Below are 21627 nucleotides of genomic sequence, written 5' to 3'. Positions count from 1 at the left end.
CGAGCCGGGTGTGGCAGTCTTGCCCAAACCTGGCACTGTGGAGCGTTTCCACATGCACGGTGCCATGGTGGAGCATCCCGCTATCATCATCGCGGATTTCGAGGCCTTCCTCAAACCCCTGTCCACTTGCGATCCCGATCCCGAAGTTTCCTCCACCACCCCTTACCAACTCCACGAGGCATCCAGTTTCGCATACGTTGTGGTGCGACGTGACCAGCATATCGCCCCCGAGCCCTACGTGTACCGTGGTCCCGACGCCGCCAAACACTTCCTCGAGAGGATGGTTGTGGAAGCCAGCGAGATAGGGAAGGTACTGTTGGCCCCCAAGTCTATGCTCCCACTGTCTCCCGACGATCAGCGTAGACACGACGAGGCCATCGCTTGCCCTGTCTGCGTCAAGAAGTACACCGCCAACAACCGTAAAGTTCAACACCATGATCATTTTAACGGTAGGTATGTTGGTCCATGGTGCAACGGATGCAACCTCATGGCCCGGGACCCGCGCTTCATCCCTGTGTTTTTTCATAATGGCTCGGGATACGACTTCCACCACCTCGTCAAGCATCTTGGGTACGACGACATGCGAATCAACGTCCTGGCGCAGAACGAGGAGCGTTACATCAGTGTGAGCAAGTGGGTGCGAATCTCAGGAACACACTCTACCGTCGAGCTTCGCTTCCTCGACTCTCTGAGGTTCCTCCCGGCCAGCCTCGATGCTCTCTCAGGGAAGCTTAGCGACGAGCAAATGCTCATTACCTCCGGAAACTTTCCGAACTTGAACGCCGGCCTCTTCAAGCGTAAGGGGGTCTATCCCTACGAATACATCACAGACCCTTCCAAGTTCGCGGAGACGTCGCTACCTCCTCGAGCAAACTTCTATAGCAAGCTGCGAGGCTCGAACATCACCGACGAGGAATATCACCACGCCCAGTCCATGTGGCGCGAGCTGGGCTGTCGAACTCTCGGGGACTACCACGACGCCTACCTCAGACTTGATGTGACACTCCTCGCCGACGTGTTCCAGACGTTCCGTGCGACTGCGAAGACCATCTACAAGCTGGACCCTGCATACTTCTACAGTCTCCCCGGACTGGCGTGGTCGGCCATGTTTCTGGTGACGAAGATCGAGCTGGAGCTTCTTTCGGACGTAAACATGATGCTGTTTGTAGAACGTGCCGTGCGGGGTGGAATGGTCCAGGTGTCGCAGCGACACTCGCACGCCAACAATCACCACATGTCCACCGGTTACGACCCCTCACAACCGTCCAGCTACATCATGTACACGGACGTCAATAACCTCTACGGACACTCCATGATGCAGCCACTCCCCTTTAGAGGCTTCGAGTGGGCTGACCCTTCCAACTTCGACATCGAAAACTTCGACGATTCGGAACATGGGTTCTTCGCCGAGGTGGACCTTGAGTTCTCCGAGAAGCTGCAGGATTTGTTCTGTGATCTTCCCCCTGCACCCGAGTTCAAGTGTCCACCCGATTCCAACCAGAAGAAGCTCGTCATGGATTTCGAGCCCAAAGAGCGTTATGTCCTGCACTACCAAAACCTCCGGTGGTTGATGCAGCGAGGGGTTACCGTCCGCACAGTACATCGAGTTTTGATGTTCGAGCATTCTCCATGGTTGAAGCCATACATCGAGCTCAACACCGAACATCGCACAGTCGCCACTTCTGATTTCGATCGCGATTTCTTCAAGTTAATGAATAATGCGGTGTTTGGCAAAACTATGGAGAATGTACGGAATCGCATGGACATAAAATTGGTAACGAGGAAAGCACAATGTCGCAGGCTCGTAGCAAACCCATTATTTAAATCGAGGACCATTTATAACGAGCAGCTTGCTCTGGTGCATATGAGGAAGAGTGAGGTGAGGCTCGACAAGCCAATTTATGTTGGTGCCTCAGTATTAGACCTGAGCAAGCTGCACATGTTCGAGACGTACTACGACATATTACGTCCACATTATAGCCACAACATCTCGCTTCTCTACACGGACACGGACAGCTTGGTGTACCACGTCCACTCAGCCGATGCATACAGGGATATAGTCACGGCACCAGCTTTGGTTAACCTCTTCGACACCTCGGGCTATCCCCAGCCGAACCAGTACGGCATCCTGCCCCGAAACAAAAAAGTGCCTGGCAAACTCAAAGACGAGAAGGACGGTGATGTAATTCTCGAGTTTGCAGGTCTTCGCGCCAAGGCCTATGCCATCAAAGCCGAGGGCAGCGTTACCAAGAAGGCCAAGGGTGTCGGCAGATAGGTGGTTCGGGAGCATCTCGCATTAGAGGACTTTGTCGATTGCCTCAAGACCAGGTCGTCGGTTCTAAGAGTAGAACAGCGCATCCAGAGCGTCGACCATGTGTTGACCACAAACAAAGTTAGAAAAATTGCGCTGGATCCCAACGACGACAAGAGGTGCGTCCTCGAGTGTGGTATTCACACATTGCCGTGGGGGCACTATCGCTTAGCAGAAAGCAAAACCTGCAACATATGCCCATCTTCAACAGAAGATTCATAAAAACAAAACAAAACAAAAAAAAACACTTTGACTGTCATTACAAAAAAACTTTGACTGTATTCTTAAATAACCAGCATGCCTATGAATTTGTTCGGTTTCAAAAAACAGATCATTATGGAAACCATACCAGATCATGAAGTCTTACCTTCCGTGTTACCTAAACTCAACGGTCTGTTGATCATTCACCTCAACAGCATTTGGACGAAACTGAATGACGATGTGGGCAAGATGTTTTATGTTTTTAATAACAATTTACATTTCTACGAAATTCCGATCGACGGGAAACTTCAAATCACCGTGAATCCGGAAAACGCAGGCGAAATCAAAATTTCTACCGGCAAAAACATTTTTCGAATCAAGCACGACAAGATGCTTTCTAACATTACGTACGATGTGTCTGCAGGAGATTATCTTTACATGGAACTCCTCGGAGATTACGACAAACTTATTCCTCTCTTCGTAGAATTACGAATCGTCTATCCTATTATAAATAACCGTTAACCAAAAATGCCTAACGACATTTTCGGCAACACCAAGCGTGTGGACCACGCAGAAGAGATTCTCATGTTGGACATTCGAGTTAAGAAGTTGAGGACCGATTTGATCGCTTTGCAGGAAACCTTAAACAAAAGTTTAGAGTCGGAAATCGCTACGCTCCAAACGCAATGTCTCGACCCCATTCTGAAAATCGATTCCGAACTGAAAACGCTGATAAAAAATTATGTCGACGTACCTTCTTACGACAACGTTCAAAATATACAGTTGAGCGTGGATTCGCTTCAAAATGATTTGGCCAAATTACAGCAATTTCAATCGAAAAATGAAGATTTGGAAAAATTGAAACTCGAAATCGAAGAACGAACTTCCGCAATAGAAAAGAATTTCTCCGAACTTCAAACCGTCGTGAACGATATTGATGTAGAACGCTTGCATGTCGTCGTTTCCAAATTACAAGAAGAATTCACCAGCACGTTGGAAGAAATTAAATCCAAGTTGCAGACTTTGGAAGATACAATGACGAACCTACCATCGTCGGACGAACTGCAGGTCATCGGTAAAAGCGTCGCGAACATAAAAATTCAATTGGAGGCGTATCGAGATTTCGAACACATTCAAACCACCATCGCTACGCTTCAGGCGTCCTTGGAATTGATCAACGAAGAAATTAAAAATATTCACGCTGAAGCGAGAGCGTTGACGAGCATTCAAGACACGTTAAGCACGGTTCAGCAGAAGATCGAATATTTAGAAAATTTGAACGTCGAATCCAATCTTGCTCATTTTCATCACGTACTGGACAACATACAGGGTGACTTGGAATCGTTACGGACGAGCGTGCCTTCGAGCGAAGATTTGGAAAAATTGAAAACGGCGGTGACGGCACTATCCGATTCGAGCGACATCAAAAGCTCATTGAGCGATCTCGAGAGTAGGGTGGCCAATCTCCCCACCTCCAAAGAATTGCACGCTTTGAAAAGAAACATATCTCGAATGCTGAAACGACTAGAAACGGAAACGGCGAACGTGGAACAGATTCGAGACGAAATTAGTTCGCTGGTGTCGACGCTGCCCACTTCGCAGAGCGTCGCCGACCTTCACACGCAGTTTACAGAGATGCGAGGCATCGTGAACGATCTTACCGAGAAGAGCTCGAAATTGAATCAAGTCGAGAACCTTCAGAACATCGTCGTCAACATCAGAGATCAAGTTGGAGTGCTGGAATCCACGCAGGAATCGACGCTGGCCTCTTTCGGTGCCAAGTTGCAAGAACTCAACGAAAACTACAAGCAGTTGAACGTGGAAGTGAAAATCAAACCGTCGTTTTCTACCGTAACGGATACTATAGTCGAGCATTTGCTGCCCATCGAAAATAAACTCGGACAAGTTCACAGTAATCTGCTCGGCGTCGACACTAAATTCGCTAAACTGCATTTTCTGCAAGCCATCGAAATCAACAGCGTACCCAATCAACAGAGAATCTCCACGTTCGTCGAAGGTAACAAACTGTACATGTTGCATCCTTATCATCCATACTACAAGTTTCTCCTCGATGGCACGATTCAGATAAACGAATTTTCGTACTGGTCTCACGGTAGAAAAGCTAGCGTTCCCACCATGACCTTAATATCGAATCGTGGTGTCCAGAAAGCGGGAAACATTCCTCTGGCACGTTGGAACGAAACGCGCAACATATATGAAATACACGAAGACGAAGATCTCACCGTTTTCGACGTGAGTGCCGGCGATAAGCTGATCATTCAAAACACGAGCGAAGTGCCACCCTCTTTGAATCCCATCACGCTTGTGCTTCTCTTGAAACGTAATCTCTAAAAAAATGTCTAGGCAAGCCATCGTTGAAGAATTGCATAAACCTGCACGCCGTAACTACGAACGTTTGGCTGTGGTAACCAAGGGCATCGACGACCTCTGGCAAAGTGACCTCGTGGAGATGAGTAGCGGCAATTTGAAAAACGTGCATAAATTGAACAAGGGCAACAAGTACCTTCTCACCGTCATAGACACGTTTTCGAAATTCGCATGGGCTCTACCTTTGAAGGCGAAAACGGGAACGTGCGTCACGGAAGCATTCAAGACAATTTTTCGCGAAAGCGGTGGCAGACGACCACGGTTTCTGCAAACGGACAACGGTAAAGAATTTTACAACGCCGTATTCCAAAAGTTTATTCAAAAACACAAGATTCGACATTATTCGAGCTTCAGTCACATCAAAGCCAGCATCGTGGAAAGATTCAATCGAACCTTGAAAACACACATGTGGAAACGATTCACGCTTCGGGGAAATTACAAATGGGTCGACATCCTGCCGGAACTCGTCGACACCTATAATAATACGGTACACAGAACGATAGGCATGAAGCCAGCTGACGTTACCAAGTCCGACGAGCAGCGTTTAATTTCTACAGTTTACTGTCCAAAGTACACACCCACGACAAAAAAAGCTAAATACAAAATTGGAGACCTGGTGAGGATCAGCAAATTCAAACGCACCTTCGAGAAGGGGTTCACAAAAAATTGGAGCACGGAACTTTTTACGGTGGTTCGAGTTTTACCTGGAAACCGACACACGTATATAATAAAAGATAGTAGCGGCGAGATTTTGAAAGGAAGATTTTACGAAGAGGAACTCTCTAAAACGAAACACCCCGACACGTACCTCATCGAGAAAGTTTTGCGTAGGAAAGGTGACAAACTGTTTGTCAAATGGCTGGGACTTCCGGAAAAGAGTTGGATCGACGCGAACGAAGTGATCTTGTGAGTACGTGGAACGTGGTGAAGCGTCTACCGGATCCGGAAAGTCAAACGAGAAAAAAAAAGAACGGCGAGTTACTTCCCGACAGCATCCGCTGTCTGATCGTAGGTCCTTCAGGGTGTGGGAAAACGACACTGCTCGTGGACAATTTTCTCCTCGCACCGAATTGGTTAAATTGGAAGAACAGGCACCTGTACGTGTTCTCGAAAAGTTTGGAGCAATCCAAATACCAGCAACTGATGAAACTGTACGATGGTCTGGACATTGCAACGTTCGCCTCGGAAATAAAACCACTCGACGATTGTCGTGAAAATTCAGTCGTTGTGTTCGACGACGCCATCCTGGAAAATCAAAATGAAATTCGCAACTTTTTCACGCAAGGTCGTCACAAAGGAATGGATTGTTTTTACCTAGCTCAAACGTTTTCCAAAATTCCAAAACAGTTAGTACGCGACAACACTAATTTCATATGTTTGTTTCGTCAAGATCACACCAACCTCAAGCACGCGTACGATGACTACGTAGGCGGAGACATGAACTACAATCAATTTTCGGAAGGCTGCTGCTCTACTTGCTGGAACGGTGACGATTTCGGATTTGTGACGATCGACATGACGAGGAAACCCAACGACGGAAAATACAGAAACAAAATCAACGACTTTCTAAACGTTGCAACGTTGTGAGAAACGACGTGTATAAATAACGTCATGACGAAACGAAAAATCGAAGACGAAAATCTCAAGCTTCGCGATTACCTCGCGAAACGCTTCAAAGGTTGGAAATCCGAGAATCGCGGATTCTACGAAGAGAAGAAACGTCAGGATCAACCCGTGATCGATGCCATCAGCAGTCTAGGTAAAGAAATTAAAAGTGTCACGGAACAAAATAAAAATTTGATTAATGAACTCGTACCGCTCGCAGCTAAAAGTTACGCCGTACCCACGCCCATTTCGAGCATTCCTTCGACGCCGTTCGAACTGAAGGATGCACCGGCACGACGTCGAGCCATAGGCAGCACGTCGTCTTCGGATAAAATCCAGTTGGGACCTTTGGCACGAGACTACCTGAGCACGGGGAAATTCGACAAGGATGAAGTGTTCGGATTGTATCCCAGCATGGAAACCAGCGAAGGCGGCGGTGTGGTGTGGAAGATTGGGAAATCGAAGGTGACCTTCGAAGGCAACGACATTAAAGTCAATTTAGGCGACAAGGATAGTTGGAACAGGTATCCGGGTACGGTGGGACTGTGGGAACTCGTCGCCAAAAAGCAGCCGAAAGATTACACCGACGAAGATTACCAAAGTTACAAGGAAATTCTGATCATGACGGATGCCTTGTACCAGAACAACGACGCCTCGCAGAATAGGGTGAAATCGAGCAGCGGCGAGAAGTACAGGAATCTCATCAAACCGATTTGGAACCAGGTCAAAACGGGCAGCGGCGTCAAACGCTACAACACGTTACCCAAAGAATTCGTTTGGGTGGACGACGTGAGGAAGCTCGTGGACCGATTGTTGGTGATAGCCGGCGAAGAGAATGCACACAACGAGAAGGTTGGCATCGTGGACATGATCAGCACGAAACTTTCCAACTTCATCGTGAACGACGACAAGGGCATAGGTTACCTGATCAAAATCATCAACACGCTGCCTCCAAAATTTTGGAACGTGGCCGAAGGAAAGGGACTCGTGAACGACATCATCAACAAGTTACCTTTCGAGATGCATCTACCTGGCTACCAGTACTGCGGACCGGGTACCAAACTCGAGAAAAGATTGGAGAGAGGAGACAAGGGTGTGAATCCGTTGGACGCAGCATGCAAAGATCACGACATCGCCTACAACACCACGCAGACGGATCTGGACGCACGTCACGAAGCAGACAAAAAATTGGAACGCGTAGCTTTCGAAAGGTTCGTGAGCAGAGACGCATCGCTGGGTGAACGGGTCGCCGCACTGGGTACCACCATCGCCATGAACACGAAACAAAAATTGGGGTGGGGTATATAAATAACATACCGTAAAAAAAAACTACACAAGAAAAAATCTCAGAATATATATATAAATAACATACCGTGAAAATAACACATAGAGATCAACATGAAGCCCAAGGGTGTCGTGTACCAGATACCATACTCCAATCTAAAAAATCTAGGTGCTCTCGATGGGTTACTCACCAAGAAACAACGCGAGAAGAAACGTTCTTGCTTGTCGAAAGGACACGGAATGAAATTGCTGCTCAGCACACCTCAATTGAAAAGATTGCAGCGTTCGCGGAAACAGCAAAAGATCGGAGGTTTCATATTCAGCATCCCGGCCATCCTGGCGGCATTGGGGGCCGTTGGAAGTTTGGCCGGCGGAAGTGCCGCCATTGCGAAAACCGTCATCGACTCAAAGAAGAACAAGGCGGAATTGGAAGAACAGAAACGTCACAACCTGGCCATGGAGAAAAAGGGGAAGGGCGTGATGAAAAAGTTTAAAAAAAAGAAACAGAAGCACTCACCAACCGAGACATTGAATCTCTGATCGAACCGTTACAAATCAAACACTTCAGAGGAGTTTTCATGTCCGACTCGTTACCTTCAACCGTCAAAAGAAGAGAATGCGGCGTAGTCAACTTGGACGGTCAAGAAAATCCAGGCACGCATTGGATATGTTACCACAAAAATGATGATAAAGCATTCGTTTTCGATTCTTTCGGAGGTGTTCCACCTACAAATTTAGTCTATTATCTGAAAACGAACAAAACCTCTATATACTACAACGACGAACGCATTCAAGATTTCGGAGACGTGAACTGCGGTCATCTCTGCCTCTCCGTGCTCGCGTTTCTCTCTAAAATAAATAACCCTACGATCGAAGATTTTCAGAAAGCATTGTGGAACCTCAAACAGCATCACTAGGATGGGCGTGTTCCATCTCACGAGCGAATCTTCAATCTTGAAACTCACGCTGCACGACGACATCGTCTATCCTAAATCCGTGGCTCTGCGTGCATTCTACAGCATGTACCTCATACCCAATGTTACGCAGCACAACAACAAAATTAGCGTCGGAAGCGAACACATCGTCGTCACGCCAGGACAATACAATCTTTCCACTTTGCAAGCTCAATTACCCAAAGGCACATACCTTTCTCAAAATTCGGTCACGCACAGAGTGGAAATCCTATCCGCGACGGAGACCGTGGACCTGGGCACCATGGGAGAACTTTTAGGTTTCGAGAACGACACCAAACTCGAAGCTGGCATCAAGCACGTAGCAACCAACATTCCTAAATTCTTGGCCATAGAGACTCTGAACGTACACTGTAACGTGGCCGAAGGTATGATCACGAAATCTTCGGACGGATTGTTAGGAAGTCACAAGCAGACGGGAATCATAGCCACTTTCAAACCAAGTTCCGAGTTCATGGAACCGATCATCTACACGCCCTCTTCGCCGATCTATTTTCCAGTATGTCGCAACCGCATAGACGACATAGAGTTGGTGGTGACGAACGAGAAAGGAGAGGTGGTGGATTTCGCAGGTGCCACTACGACGGCCATCGTGGAGATCAACGTATAATAAATAACCATACATGTAAAATGGAGCAAATCGAAAGTTACGAATTGCAATCTTTCCCTCCCAACCGTCGCACGTTCGCCAATCTGAACGAAGCGAACAGGGAGATCGAATACGACGTGGACGTAGGCGACGGGTTCGTTCATCCTCACAGAGCGGACCTCTACCTTCAATTCGATGTGGTGAAGAAGGAAAGCGGAGACGCGTTTCCCGCAGCAGCAAACTTGATACTCGTGGACAACTTCGTGCCTCACCTGTTCTCGCAGGTGGAGGTGAGGAAACACAACACCGTCATCGACAGAATAGATTATCCAGGCATCACGTCGACGGCAGTGGGAACGTTGAAATTATCCAAAACGGACGCAGCGTACTATCAAGCGGGAGGATTCGAAGCCGGGACCAAAATATCGACGAGAAGTCACACGGTGCTCTTTCCTATGCGTCTGCTGCCAGGTTTCTTCTCAGACTACAAGGAGATCATGTGGAAGGGAGGACTGAGGATCACGTTTCGAAGAGCGGCCAACGACAACGACGCACTGATGCGATACGCTACTTTGGGTCCGGACGGCACCACGCCGATAGCCAACACTTTACCCGAAGCAGCCAAGTGCGTCATCCGGAGCATGGAATTGAGAATGCCGGTGGTGGAATACGAAACGAACTACGCCCTCAAGTACAAAGCGGAGATCTTGAAAAGTCCGCAGGTGCTGATTCACTTTCACGGTTACCAGTGCGTGCAGAAAATGGCGTCGGGAAGTCACATGGAATTCGACGTGACGACGCAGTTCAACAACATACAGTTCGACATGCCAGATTTCGTCGTAGTGCTCTTTCAGACCGGGCGCAATAACAATCAGGAAAAAGATTCCAGCAAGTTCGACGACTGCAAGATCAAGAACGTTTATCTGAAGAATGGACGCAACGAAGTGTTCCCGCGCGAGAATTACAACCTCGACGTGACCAAAAACGATTACCTCAAACTTTACGAAGCTTACACAGCTTACAAACGCGTGGCCGAGGGAAGCGTGGACATGTACTACACGCCCAGCGAGTTCAAAGCACGGAGACCCATGACCGTCATCAACACATCTAAGAGAAAGAAGGTTGTGGTCAACGATCGAACCAACATCAAGGTCGTCTGCGAGTTCCACGATGCCTTGCCCGAGGATACCCTATGCAGTGTCATCCTGATTGCAGAGAAGTCCTTCGCCTACGACGTGAAGAACGAGAGGGTCACAGAGCAGTTTTAACAAGTTTTTAACATCTTTTCTTGCACAATAAGAAATTTTCTGCACTAGCACAATCAGTTACAATAGCACAATACGAATTTCACTAGTTCAGATCAGTTACAAATGTCAATTTCATTAGTTATCAGTTACAATATCTTTTTTGCACTATAGCACGAGACAATCAGAAAATTTGCACAAAAAAATTTGTTGTTGTTTTTACACGTGAAAATTAACAATAAAATTTCTTTTTTTATCGTTTCAGATGCTGTCGAAACATCAAAAACACATACACACACTAGAAAAAAAAAGCATGCAACTTTATTTGTAACACGCACATATTCTCCATCTTCATCAAGAAAATATTATAATAAACATAATTATTTTTATCTATATCTCACAATAAAACTCTATATCCAAAAATATCACAACATCAAATAACACTAGAGTCGTTAGTACACGTTGCATGCATTACGGAGGTCCTCTGTAGGGTTTCATGGAAGTTTGGGGGAAAAAAAAAACACGTGAAACTCTACAGAGGTGCGGTTATCTACAACCGCAGCCGTTAGAAAACTTTTACATTTTTGGTTGGGCACCACGCACCCTGGCGAGGTTATAGGGGCCAGGCATCCTAAAAACAACAATTATTATTTTGTTTGTTTGTTTGTGTTACAATACATATGCGCGCGTGTGTGTGTGTGTGTGCGTGTGTGTGTGTGTGTGTGCGCGGCACATCGTTCCCCCGAGAGAGAGAGGTTTACAAAGGTTACGATATACAAACATTGGCCTTCGGGACTTGGAAAATTGCGATATGGCGCATTCGCTCATTACTGTTCCCAGCTATAGGTTTTTCTCTCTCTCTAGCCCTTGCCAACTAAAAAAAAGTGTAGGTAGGAGTTGGTAACACTGCGAGAAAATAGAAATCATGCCTTACAAGAAAAAACCATTAAGGCGATTTTTATTTGATGACGTTGAACCCGTGTAGTGTTCCCATCCATCCATCTCTCTCTTTTACGGCAGTGCCGGCTCTCTTTGTTTAGTATATGTAGGTTGGTAAAAATTGCTTTATGCACTGTAAGGCAAGCCTCAAGCAAAGTTGCCAGCCCCTTGCTTTAGGTTAGGTTAGACAAAAAAAAGCTGTAGGTAGGCTGTCGGTTGTTTAACTCTTCCCTCTCTCTTTTTTCTTTTTTTTTTTGTAAAAGGTTATGGCAAAAATACCAGTAGGTTGGCAACCTTGCTTTATGCACTGTAAGGCAAGTCTTAAGTAAGGTTGCCAGCTCCTTGCTTTAGGCTAGGTTAGGTTAGGTTAGGTTAGGTTAGAGTAGGTTAGGTTAGGTTAGGTTAGGTTAGGTTAGGTTAGGGTGGGTTAGGTTAGGTTAGGTTAGGTTAGGTTGGGTTAGGTTAGGTTAGGTTAGGTTAGGTTAGGTTAGGTTAGGTTAGGGTAGGTTAGGTTAGGTTAGGTTAGGGTGGGTGTTGGCAGCTGTCGGTTGTTTAACTCTTCCCTCTCTCTCTCTCCTCTTTCTCTCTCTCCTCTCTCTCTCTCCTCTCTCTTTTTTGTAAAAGGCTATGGCAAAAGTACCAGTAGGTTGGCAACTTTGCTTTATGCACTGTAAGGCAAGCCTCAAGCAAGGTTGCCAGCTCCTTGCTTTAGGTTAGGTTAGACCAAGACAAAAACCTTGGTGATTTTTTTTTCGAGTAGGTGTTGGCAACACTGCGAGCCCCACTTCCGGTTGCAGAACTCTCAAGCAAGATTGCCAGCTCCTTGCTTTAGGTTAGGTTAGACCAAAAAAAACCTTGGTGATTTTTTCGAGTAAGAAGTTGGCAACACTGCGAGCCCCACCGAGCCCCACTTCCGGTTTGTGAACTCTCAAGCAAGATTGCCAGCTCCTTGCTTTAGGTTAGGTTAGACCAAAAAATACCATGGTGATTTTTTCGAGTAAGAAGTTGGCAACACTGCGAGCCCCACCGAGCCCCACTTCCGGTTTGTGAACTCTCAAGCAAGATTGCCAGCTCCTTGCTTTAGGTTAGGTTAGACCAAGAAAAACCTTGGTGATTTTTTCGAATAAGCAGCTGGCAACACTGCGAGCCCCACCGAGCCCCATTTTCGGGCGCAGAACCGGCCAACCTGCACTACTCATGATTCTAACTTCAAATGAAATTGGTAAAATTAGCTTCTATACGGAATTTGAATTTGTAAACAATTTCACACTGAAAACATAAGATTAAAATATTTGCTTCATAAAATATTAAAGTGATGAAACAAGAATGGCTGGAGTGTTCCCATAATAACCCTAAGTAACAACAGCATGATTTTGTAATGTTTCGGTTAGTGGCTGCTTCTAGTCGACAGCTGATAAGCACAAATTACATATGCAGTCAAATGAATATACATATGGATATATTCCCAGATTTCGTAGCTGTAAAAAGTCAAATAGCACCTCTAAACTGAACTCTGTGTACTTAATTAATTCTATATACGGATGCTAAGGTAAGAATACAAAAGTGTCTTCCTTCTCTCTTTATATATGTACATAACACCCACCACACACACACACACACACACACACACACAAATATATATATATATAGTCATGGGAAGATGAACGGGCATCAAAAGCTAAATAAAAACCAATTCCAATGTGAATGGTAATGAAGAGGAGAGGAAACCATACCTTGATTCAAGTAAAAGATCCGGGATATTTATCCGATGTGTTTCTGATGATCTTGCAAGCTAGCGTGCCACTACTTCCTTCTTTCGATCAGGAAGAGTAACCAGGTAGTTGCAAGCTGAATTTTGTCTAGCCAGAGGAATTTTGTTATGGTCGCTGCCTTGATTGGGTCAATGTGCTCGAGCTCAAGTTGGTTTTTACTTCTAGCTTTTGATGCCCGTCCGTCTTCCCATGACTATATATATATATATAAGCGAGAGAGAGAGATATGCAGGATAGATAATGGTATTTCGAGGGCTCGTATTTCTGGTCAGAAATTGTCCGTGGACCTTCATTTCCAAGTTTTCTTGTTTCATTTTCTTATTTATTAACGTAGTCTTTCTACCTCTCAATGCTGATCGCAATGGTGTGGTAACGAGATGATTATATGAAATCGATAATGAGACATGGCTTACTGATGTTCGAAACTTCTCACCTAATTTTTTGGTTAAGTTATGGATTTGACACAATTTCCATTTGAAACTTCTATTTCATTTAGAAAGAACATTAACTATATCTCTTCTCATTCTGCTAGAAGCCGGGTAGACCTTCACAACAACCTACAGGTTACCTAAATCCGAACTTCAGAAACGATTTGCCCACTGTGACCGAAAGGGTGGAACCAGCGAAACCCAGCTACCTTTTGGCCAGCACAGCAGGCTATCAGGAGAATGTTACGAAGTTCCAAAATCCACCGTCCAAGCAGAACAACCAGGCACCACATCCTGAACATCTACAAATGCATCAGATGAACAACCTGAGGCAGATTCACGACAACAGATATTCCAGTGACAGCAACGATCGTTATTCTGCGCCGTTTAGTTACGAGAAGGGAGCCAAAGAAACATCCTTCAACCAAGAACCAAAACGTCCCGCACCGCCTAACAACTTGAGACAATTGCACGAGAACAGATATTCCAGTGATTCCAGCGACCGTTACTACTCCGCTCCGTATAGTTATGATAAGGGAGCTCAAGAATCATCTATCAAGCAAGAGCCAAAACGCCCTGCACCGCCGGTTCCTCTGAAGCCTGCCATTAAAAATACAAGTAAATATGAAAGTGTCGACAGTGCCATTGACGGCAATGATCCTTATCTGAATACAGGTGGAAGAACTGAAGGAAGTCAACACCGCAGTGAAGATCAGAATTGGAATAGGTAAGTAAAGTTGGGGATGATCAGGATTTAAATTGTGTTCGATCCAACCTGTATGATTACTTTCTTAACATTTCTGGCTGTTCTGCAGCTTGGAAGCGAGTCATTTCTCCCGAAGTCACCAATCAACAAATAAGACGCTGACGTCATCTCAATCCAGCACCTATCGGTAATCCGCTTGCTCATGCTCTACACAGTTCATAGGCTCGTTAACTAGACTCATGCAGCAAGCTGGAGATGTGTTTAAAAAACAACCTGCCTACCTTTCAGCACTAGCAATCTCTCGGCAGTACCATAAATATAAAATGCGACAGAATCCCGACCGTCAGATGTGCAAGTACAGTGTATGAAAAAAATAATTAATATTACCGATTCCTGCCATTAATATAACATACTCTCTGAAGTCATTCTTAACAGGGACGTATCTAGTACCATATTTCGAGAGGTGTCCGAACCAAGTGTCTCACATGTAATAATGATAATAATAATAATGTTTATGATTAACAGCCTAATAAGATTAATATGTCTGTTAATAGATATGAGAATGAAGATAGAAGAGCATGTACCTAGGTATTCATTACCTGGCTTATGTCAAGTTGAAGATCACCAAAATTTGTATGAAACCAACCATCCTATCAAAAAAAAAAAATAGATCATTTATTGAATATCAAAAGGTTCGTTAGGTACAGCTGACGAAAAGTAAAGTCCTGATCATTATTTTATTGCGTATTAGTACTAGTATTATTACGCATTATTCTTCACAGGCACTGTCAACGCAAAGCTGACCTGATCCTTAGTTTCATGTAAGTTCGACGGAAATAAATCAACTTCATACTGTAGAAAAGTAAACAAGTTAATTTGCTTATTTAATTTTGTACTTGGTAAGTCTTTTAAGTAGGTTCCTTGGTAAGTAAATTATAATGAATTTCTTGCGTTTCAGGAACCAGCCAGCCAAACGTACATCCCAGAATTACGCTGGCCTTCCACCTGACGAGCTCCGCAACCAGATGCCCTGGTCCTACTTCCAGCCAAGGGACGAACCCCTGCCGTCAAAGATCCTTGACATATTTGACTTCGACGAGGAGGACGAGCTTCCTCCAGTTCCAGTTCCAGACTACACGCTCCACTTTCCAAAGAAGAAGACCAACAGTTTGCTGTCCAGGACGTCCTCCATGACCTCAGAGAGTCAGATGCCAGAGCCTCGTCTCCCCGTGAGGAGGTACAGGGCGCCCGAACCACCAGTCCATGATGGGCCCATAGTCCTGCCAAGGTTGACGAACCGGGATCCACTTTCCGCGAATAGTAAGTATTCGGCATCCACCAAGGTGGGAAATGAAGGTGGGTCCGATCGGAATATTTAACTAATACGGTTAGGTCATGTCACGTAGATGTTTTTGCTTTTCTGACGAATCAGTTGAATATTAGCACAGACAACTGCTGACGTAATTACAGTCACCCCTTAGCGGTGAGTTTCTTCAATGCCACAACCCGTGTAACCGCTTCTTTGCAAACACACGTCTCGGGCACCTGCCTACCGTGACGTCACGTTCGCCAGTTGCTTAAAATGTGCCAGCGCCATCTCTTGTTTGATAGTTTGATCCAGAAGTGAAAGCGGGCGCCTCCAAGCGGACTATTCGAGAACTTCTTGCAGACGCAAATTGAAAGCGCAGAGGGTTTTGCTGCTTGAGATCAATGCCTGTGATATAAGTAATTTCCTAACGAGAAAAAGCTCTACCAGTAGGGTTCAGATGGGGTCTCCCCGAAAAATTGTCCAGCAACACAGTTATAGTAAGAAAATATTTTTACAAAATCCCGCACGATGAAAGAACCTACCCAGACTTTCTGTCTCCAGACGTGGGAGTTTCGAAGTGCAAAAAGCTGTTGCCACATACCTGATCTTTGCTCAGTCACAAATCGTGACACCTTCGCTGACAACCTGTACAAATCCCTCGCAATTCAGATTACAGACAGTTTAAAAATGTTATAATCAAACACATATTCTGAAGTCTCAAATTTGGACTTTCTAAATATTTGAAAATTTTGTAACTTTGAGATGATACGATGAAATTAATTTTAAGGGAATAAATAAGCATCACTTTTCATCTTAATGTGTTTTCATACATATTTCTATTTAATTATTCTAATAGTAAGCCGTTTTATATGTAAATTTGGTCGATTTGTTTTAAATAACCAATATATATAATTAATTAAAATATTAATACAAATGTTAAATAAAATGTTATCATAAGAGGATTTTTATACCTCTCCAGCTTCGAATCAACCTTCCCTCAAACCAAGAAAAATATTCTGTCATCGTTACTTTGTCTATGTATTCCATGACATACCTAGGTAGTAACATTTAGATGTAATAGGAGCGGTCTGGCATGTGTTTATGTAGATGGGAAGTTCAAAAAATTCTCAGAAAAAGCAAGTATTTCAAGATTTGATAATTATTGTACAGAGCAGTGGACCTTTGGCCAGCGGCAGTATTCTCGAAAATTCCTCTCCTGTGAAAAAGCTGGTGCAATATTCCAAATTCTGAATCATTACATCTTTTTAGGATTCCTTTTAGAGCATTCAAATGAATGTTCATGTGGTTTGGGTTCAGTTATTGTGTAGAAATCTATTATAGAAAATAGGCTTATGATTCCGCGAATCTATCCCAAATGGGGAACAGCGAATAGAAACCCCATGAGGATTCACTTAAATGCTCTAGTGTTAAAATTTTTCTGTTTACATGCTAATTTACAAAAAAAAAAGGACATAACTATTTTTATGTAAATTTTGATATCTTATCGTACATAATGATTATAGATATGAGTTGAGTGCACCATCAATATATTTTTAAAAACCGAATCACCAAAATTCTATGAATTATGGTAGGCATTAAAGCCATTAATATTTTTAAAGCGATCATGGACATTTTTACAGTCGTTTTATGGCGATTAGGGGGGCGAGGGGGGACAGTTGCCCCACACATTTTGCCACTTTTGCCCCGCACCACCTTATCTAACAAGGTAAAATAAACTGTCCTTGCCCCCCTAGTTTTGGAACCCAATCGCCGCCACTGGTTACAGTAGTCTTTGACCGTCATTTGACAGTCAATTTGTTACAGTGTAGATGTATGGGCGTCACCAGAATTTTTTGTTGTGTAACCTCTCGCATAAATCTTTAATTTTTGGATTTTTTTAAAACTGTAGAACCATTTATTCTGTGGATGAAGTGGTAGAATGTGAAAGCAAACAGGATCCTTTATTTTACACTTAATTCTTTCGCTCTAGCCACGCTAAACCAAATGAACTACTCGCATATTTATTTTATTAACAATAAGAATAACAAGCTTTCTGTTCTTTGTAACTTGAAATGAACTATGCAAATTTTCAGGGGGGGGGCGATGGACCTTTACAATCCCCTCTCTTCCTGACGTCCATGCGTAGAAGGAATTCTAAATAAATGCAGTTTTAAGAATTTGGAATTTTCGAAAGCTTCTTTGCTGCAATAGGACAATTCTGAAACATACAATTCTGATGGTTAAGGCAATTATTATTAGGGAAAGAATTTTAAGTTGCAAAATTATGGTCGGGAAATGGGAAAAGAAGGTTCTGAAATTTTTTTCAAAAAGATGCAAAAAAAAGGTGCTCCCTTTTTATTCACCTTCTGTATATAATGCGCGCGGACCGCATAGAGAGCTCTTGTTCTGCCGAATAGGATTTGTTGAAGTTTGTGTTTTCTCTCGCGGGTTTTGCTACATTATCTTGGGAACTATTGGGGCTGCAATGATTATATTATACCATTTCATAGCTCTCGTTCTATTCTACAAAATGAGACTATAGGATTTTATGTAGCTGCTCAAGAAGAGTGAAAATCATTTATTTTTCTGTCCAATTTTCTGACAAAACATGAAAGAATAGGAAGGAAAAAGTTGCTGAAGCATCAAGGAGGGGCTAAAAATGGGATAAATGTGCTAATCTCACAAAAAGGTGCAACAAAGTGTGTTCATTTTACTTGATATGATGTCCTAAAATATATCTGTCAAACGATCGGTATGAGAACATCTATATTTTTGGATATGTGCTGCACCTTAAAATCCGTTTCCTAATTATTATTATTATTGTTATTATTTTAATTTCAGGATCACGCCATGAAGGCCTCTTTTAAATTTTCTAAAGATGCAAAAAGTGAGCAGCTAAAACTGTATCCAGAGTTGTTATCGGCAGGCTAGCACAACGGAACAGGCCAGACACATCTGTCGGGGGTCAGTTTTACAAGCAATAAGTGGCCACAATTTGCCACCACGTAATTGCCAAAAATGATAATCTTGTATTGATGCTTTATAAGGAATGAGAAAGTTATGGGATAATAATATGTCAATCAAGAGTACAAATAATTTATTATACTTATAGATTCTATATGAAATAAAGTTACAACATCCTTACTATATTGATATGCATTATTTGTTTGTACTCTAATCATAGATAAATTAAGAAGGCGAACACCCTTCTTCCAAGGTGTCACTGAAGAGTCTCCTTATCGCACAACGCGATACCAAATTTGCGTTTGACGTCAGACGCGGAATACCTACGTTGTTAAGTTGGGTCTGTTAGGTTTGGTTCTCTTAGCATAACTAACTAACTCTCTAGCCATCTTAAACCCAAAGGTACATGGCTGCAGCAACATAAGCCTTCCATCTGTCCCTATCCTGGGCAAGATCAATCCAATCTTTTCCATCCTTACCGATTTCCTTTAGGTCCATCTCAACGTTATCCTTCCATCTTCGTCTTGCCCTTCCTACTGGTCTCTTACCACCAGGTTTCCCAACAAGAATTCTGTAAACTCTTCTTTCTTCTCCCATTCGTGCCACATTTCATTAATAAATAGTATTTGTTAATGAAAATTGCTGGGCAATGTAAAACGACCAATGTCTGGAGAATCTCTCGTGGACCGGCATAATGCCAGAACTCTGTATTGGGCGGTTGAAAAACACTGCACTACACTTTACATTGATTGATTGGATTGGATTGGATTGGTTGATTGATTTGCTTTATTTTACTACGCTTTATGTACCAATTTTGGCTAATTTGCTAAGATGGGAATGACATGATGAAATTGATGAATGGACACTCACAGATGAAATTGATGAATGGACACTCACAAACTTTCATGCACAGGCCGTGATTCGAACCCGTGACCCCTGGCGACGTAGCGCGATGAGCTAACCACTCCGCCACTGAGGCCGGCACTTTACATTGCAGGACGTTACTGGGTCATTCCATGTCAAATCATCCAGAATTTTGTGAAAATGTCACCCACCATCCCCGATTTTGATGAAATTCGGTATACTTATAGAACTTTTGATGCTGATTACAAAAATGACAACTTTTTTCAGATTGGTCAAGGGGTTCAGAAATTACGAGTTTTTAAAAATCTCCGTGTACGCCTCATGCGGCTCCACTTTGAATGACACGCATTAGGTTATAAATTATAGTATCTTCTCTTAGGTTTGCCGTAGAAACTTCAAGTTTCTTTTCTTTTGCTCAGGATAGTGTAAGCTTTCATTTAAATAAGGTTTCAGATCAGTGTATCAATAATCATGTATTTTATGTATAGTTTCATGTATTTTTTTAGAAAAATAAATGACTAACTTCAAGAGCGAATTTCGTGCAATGCCCCCCCTTCAATTTCCCCCAAATTTTATATACAGGTAGCTCAGAGTGGGTACTAATGTTTGATGGAAAAATTGGGATGGGCGGTTCAGAGACAGGGTGATAAAAAAATAATTTGCATTAAAAGTTAATCTTATTAAAAATGCATATGTATTTAGCACAAAGTCTGAAGTATAATATTCAAAATTTCTGTTCACTATGTGTGAAGGTAAGCATAGGCGTAACCTGGTGGGGGCAAAGGGAATCATTTGCCCTATCCAAAATTTATAGATTAATTATAACCTACAAGTTAAATATATTTTGTGAACCTCCTGGCACTTGAGGAACAAACAAAAAAAAGAGTAATTATTGTGATTTTTCAAATGTATTTAGCAAATAATCTTTGACACTATTTTAATGGGACGGAAAACTTTATGATTCTCTCAACCCAAAGATAGTTCCCAAGTTATGCCCATGAAGATAGTACCGAAAATACTTACTCGATTGTATTATATGCATTGCAAAAATTTCATGCACTATAAATTGTGCCCTTCACATTTTCTGTTCCCAACTGTAAAAAAAAAAAAAAAATCTGTACCTTCTCTGGAAGCTAGTAAAAGGATTTTCTTGGAATTGCCGGCCTTTCAAGGAAGCTATGCTTTGTTGCATGCTAACTTCATCCACGCTTTACTTCAATTCATATCTACTTGTATGTGAATACTTCAGTGTTTTAGGTGGACTGTCGAGCTAGAAAAAAGTCACCATCGAAGTAGTGGATCTTTGGATCTTGTTGAACTTGGAATGGAGGAGAAAGAAATAGGTGGAAGTGGAATCAATGACACCATATTCAAAATACCGTGGTCAGCATACAAATTATTTCTTAATTAAAATCGTTCAAGCAAAGTTAACTGTGTTTCATCATTTATTTGCAGTAGTAATGTAAGTATATGAAGACATAGTATGTACTAGAAACGCAATTTGTAATTTTTACACAAATCAATGATCATTAACTGTAAGTTCTTCCACAGTAACTGTAAAGTAACTCACAGTTACTTTCAAAGTACCAGTAACTGTAACTGAGTTACTTTTTAAATGAGTAACTGAAACTCTGTTACTTGTAAAAAGTAACTTACCGAACACTGCAAATAGCCTGTAGCCTAAGTTCAAAACAGTGCATTCTTAATCTTCCTGGTGCTGTTGTATAGTACTATGCAATCGCTGACACATTGTACTGCGGGTTGTTGTCATTTCACCTTACGTGATTAATAAGAAATTTATGCCTCTAATACTATTTCTATGGAATTGGTACTTCATTGCTCAACTTGTTACTTGATACTGTTCATGTGTATACAAGTCTTCTAAGTGTTCCAACCACCCCATCACAAGGAGATTTTCTGTGGTATGTGGCAAGAAAAGGACCATTTGGAAAAACTTCAATCAGCACAAATGTGTATTATTAATTCTTACTTCGTATTACGTATCTCCGTGAAGAGTATAAAAATAATTCCATATTGAGATAAAATGCACAA

The 21627-nt window shown here is 43.0% G+C and overlaps 1 protein-coding gene across 1 annotated transcript in view; it reads left to right on the top strand.

Annotated features, from left to right (window-relative positions):
• The window catches only part of LOC146005205 (uncharacterized), a 40906-nt gene extending 22012 nt beyond the window's left edge, over positions 1-18894 (top strand). The window contains exons 6-8 of the mRNA XM_083144262.1: positions 13837-14459; positions 15397-15758; positions 18589-18894. Coding sequence (XP_083000388.1) covers positions 13837-14459; positions 15397-15758; positions 18589-18614 — 1011 coding nt within the window. The 3' untranslated portion in view covers positions 18615-18894. The remainder of the gene's footprint in view (positions 1-13836; positions 14460-15396; positions 15759-18588) is intronic.
• Positions 18895-21627: the final 2733 nt, after the last annotated feature.

Source organism: Lepisma saccharinum, chromosome 23, assembly GCF_977018435.1.
Source record: "Lepisma saccharinum chromosome 23, izLepSacc3.1, whole genome shotgun sequence".
In the NCBI taxonomy this organism is placed as follows: Eukaryota; Metazoa; Arthropoda; class Insecta; order Zygentoma; family Lepismatidae; genus Lepisma; species Lepisma saccharinum.
Note: the sequence above shows the minus strand (reverse complement) of the source record. Positions and strands in the feature narration are given on the sequence as shown.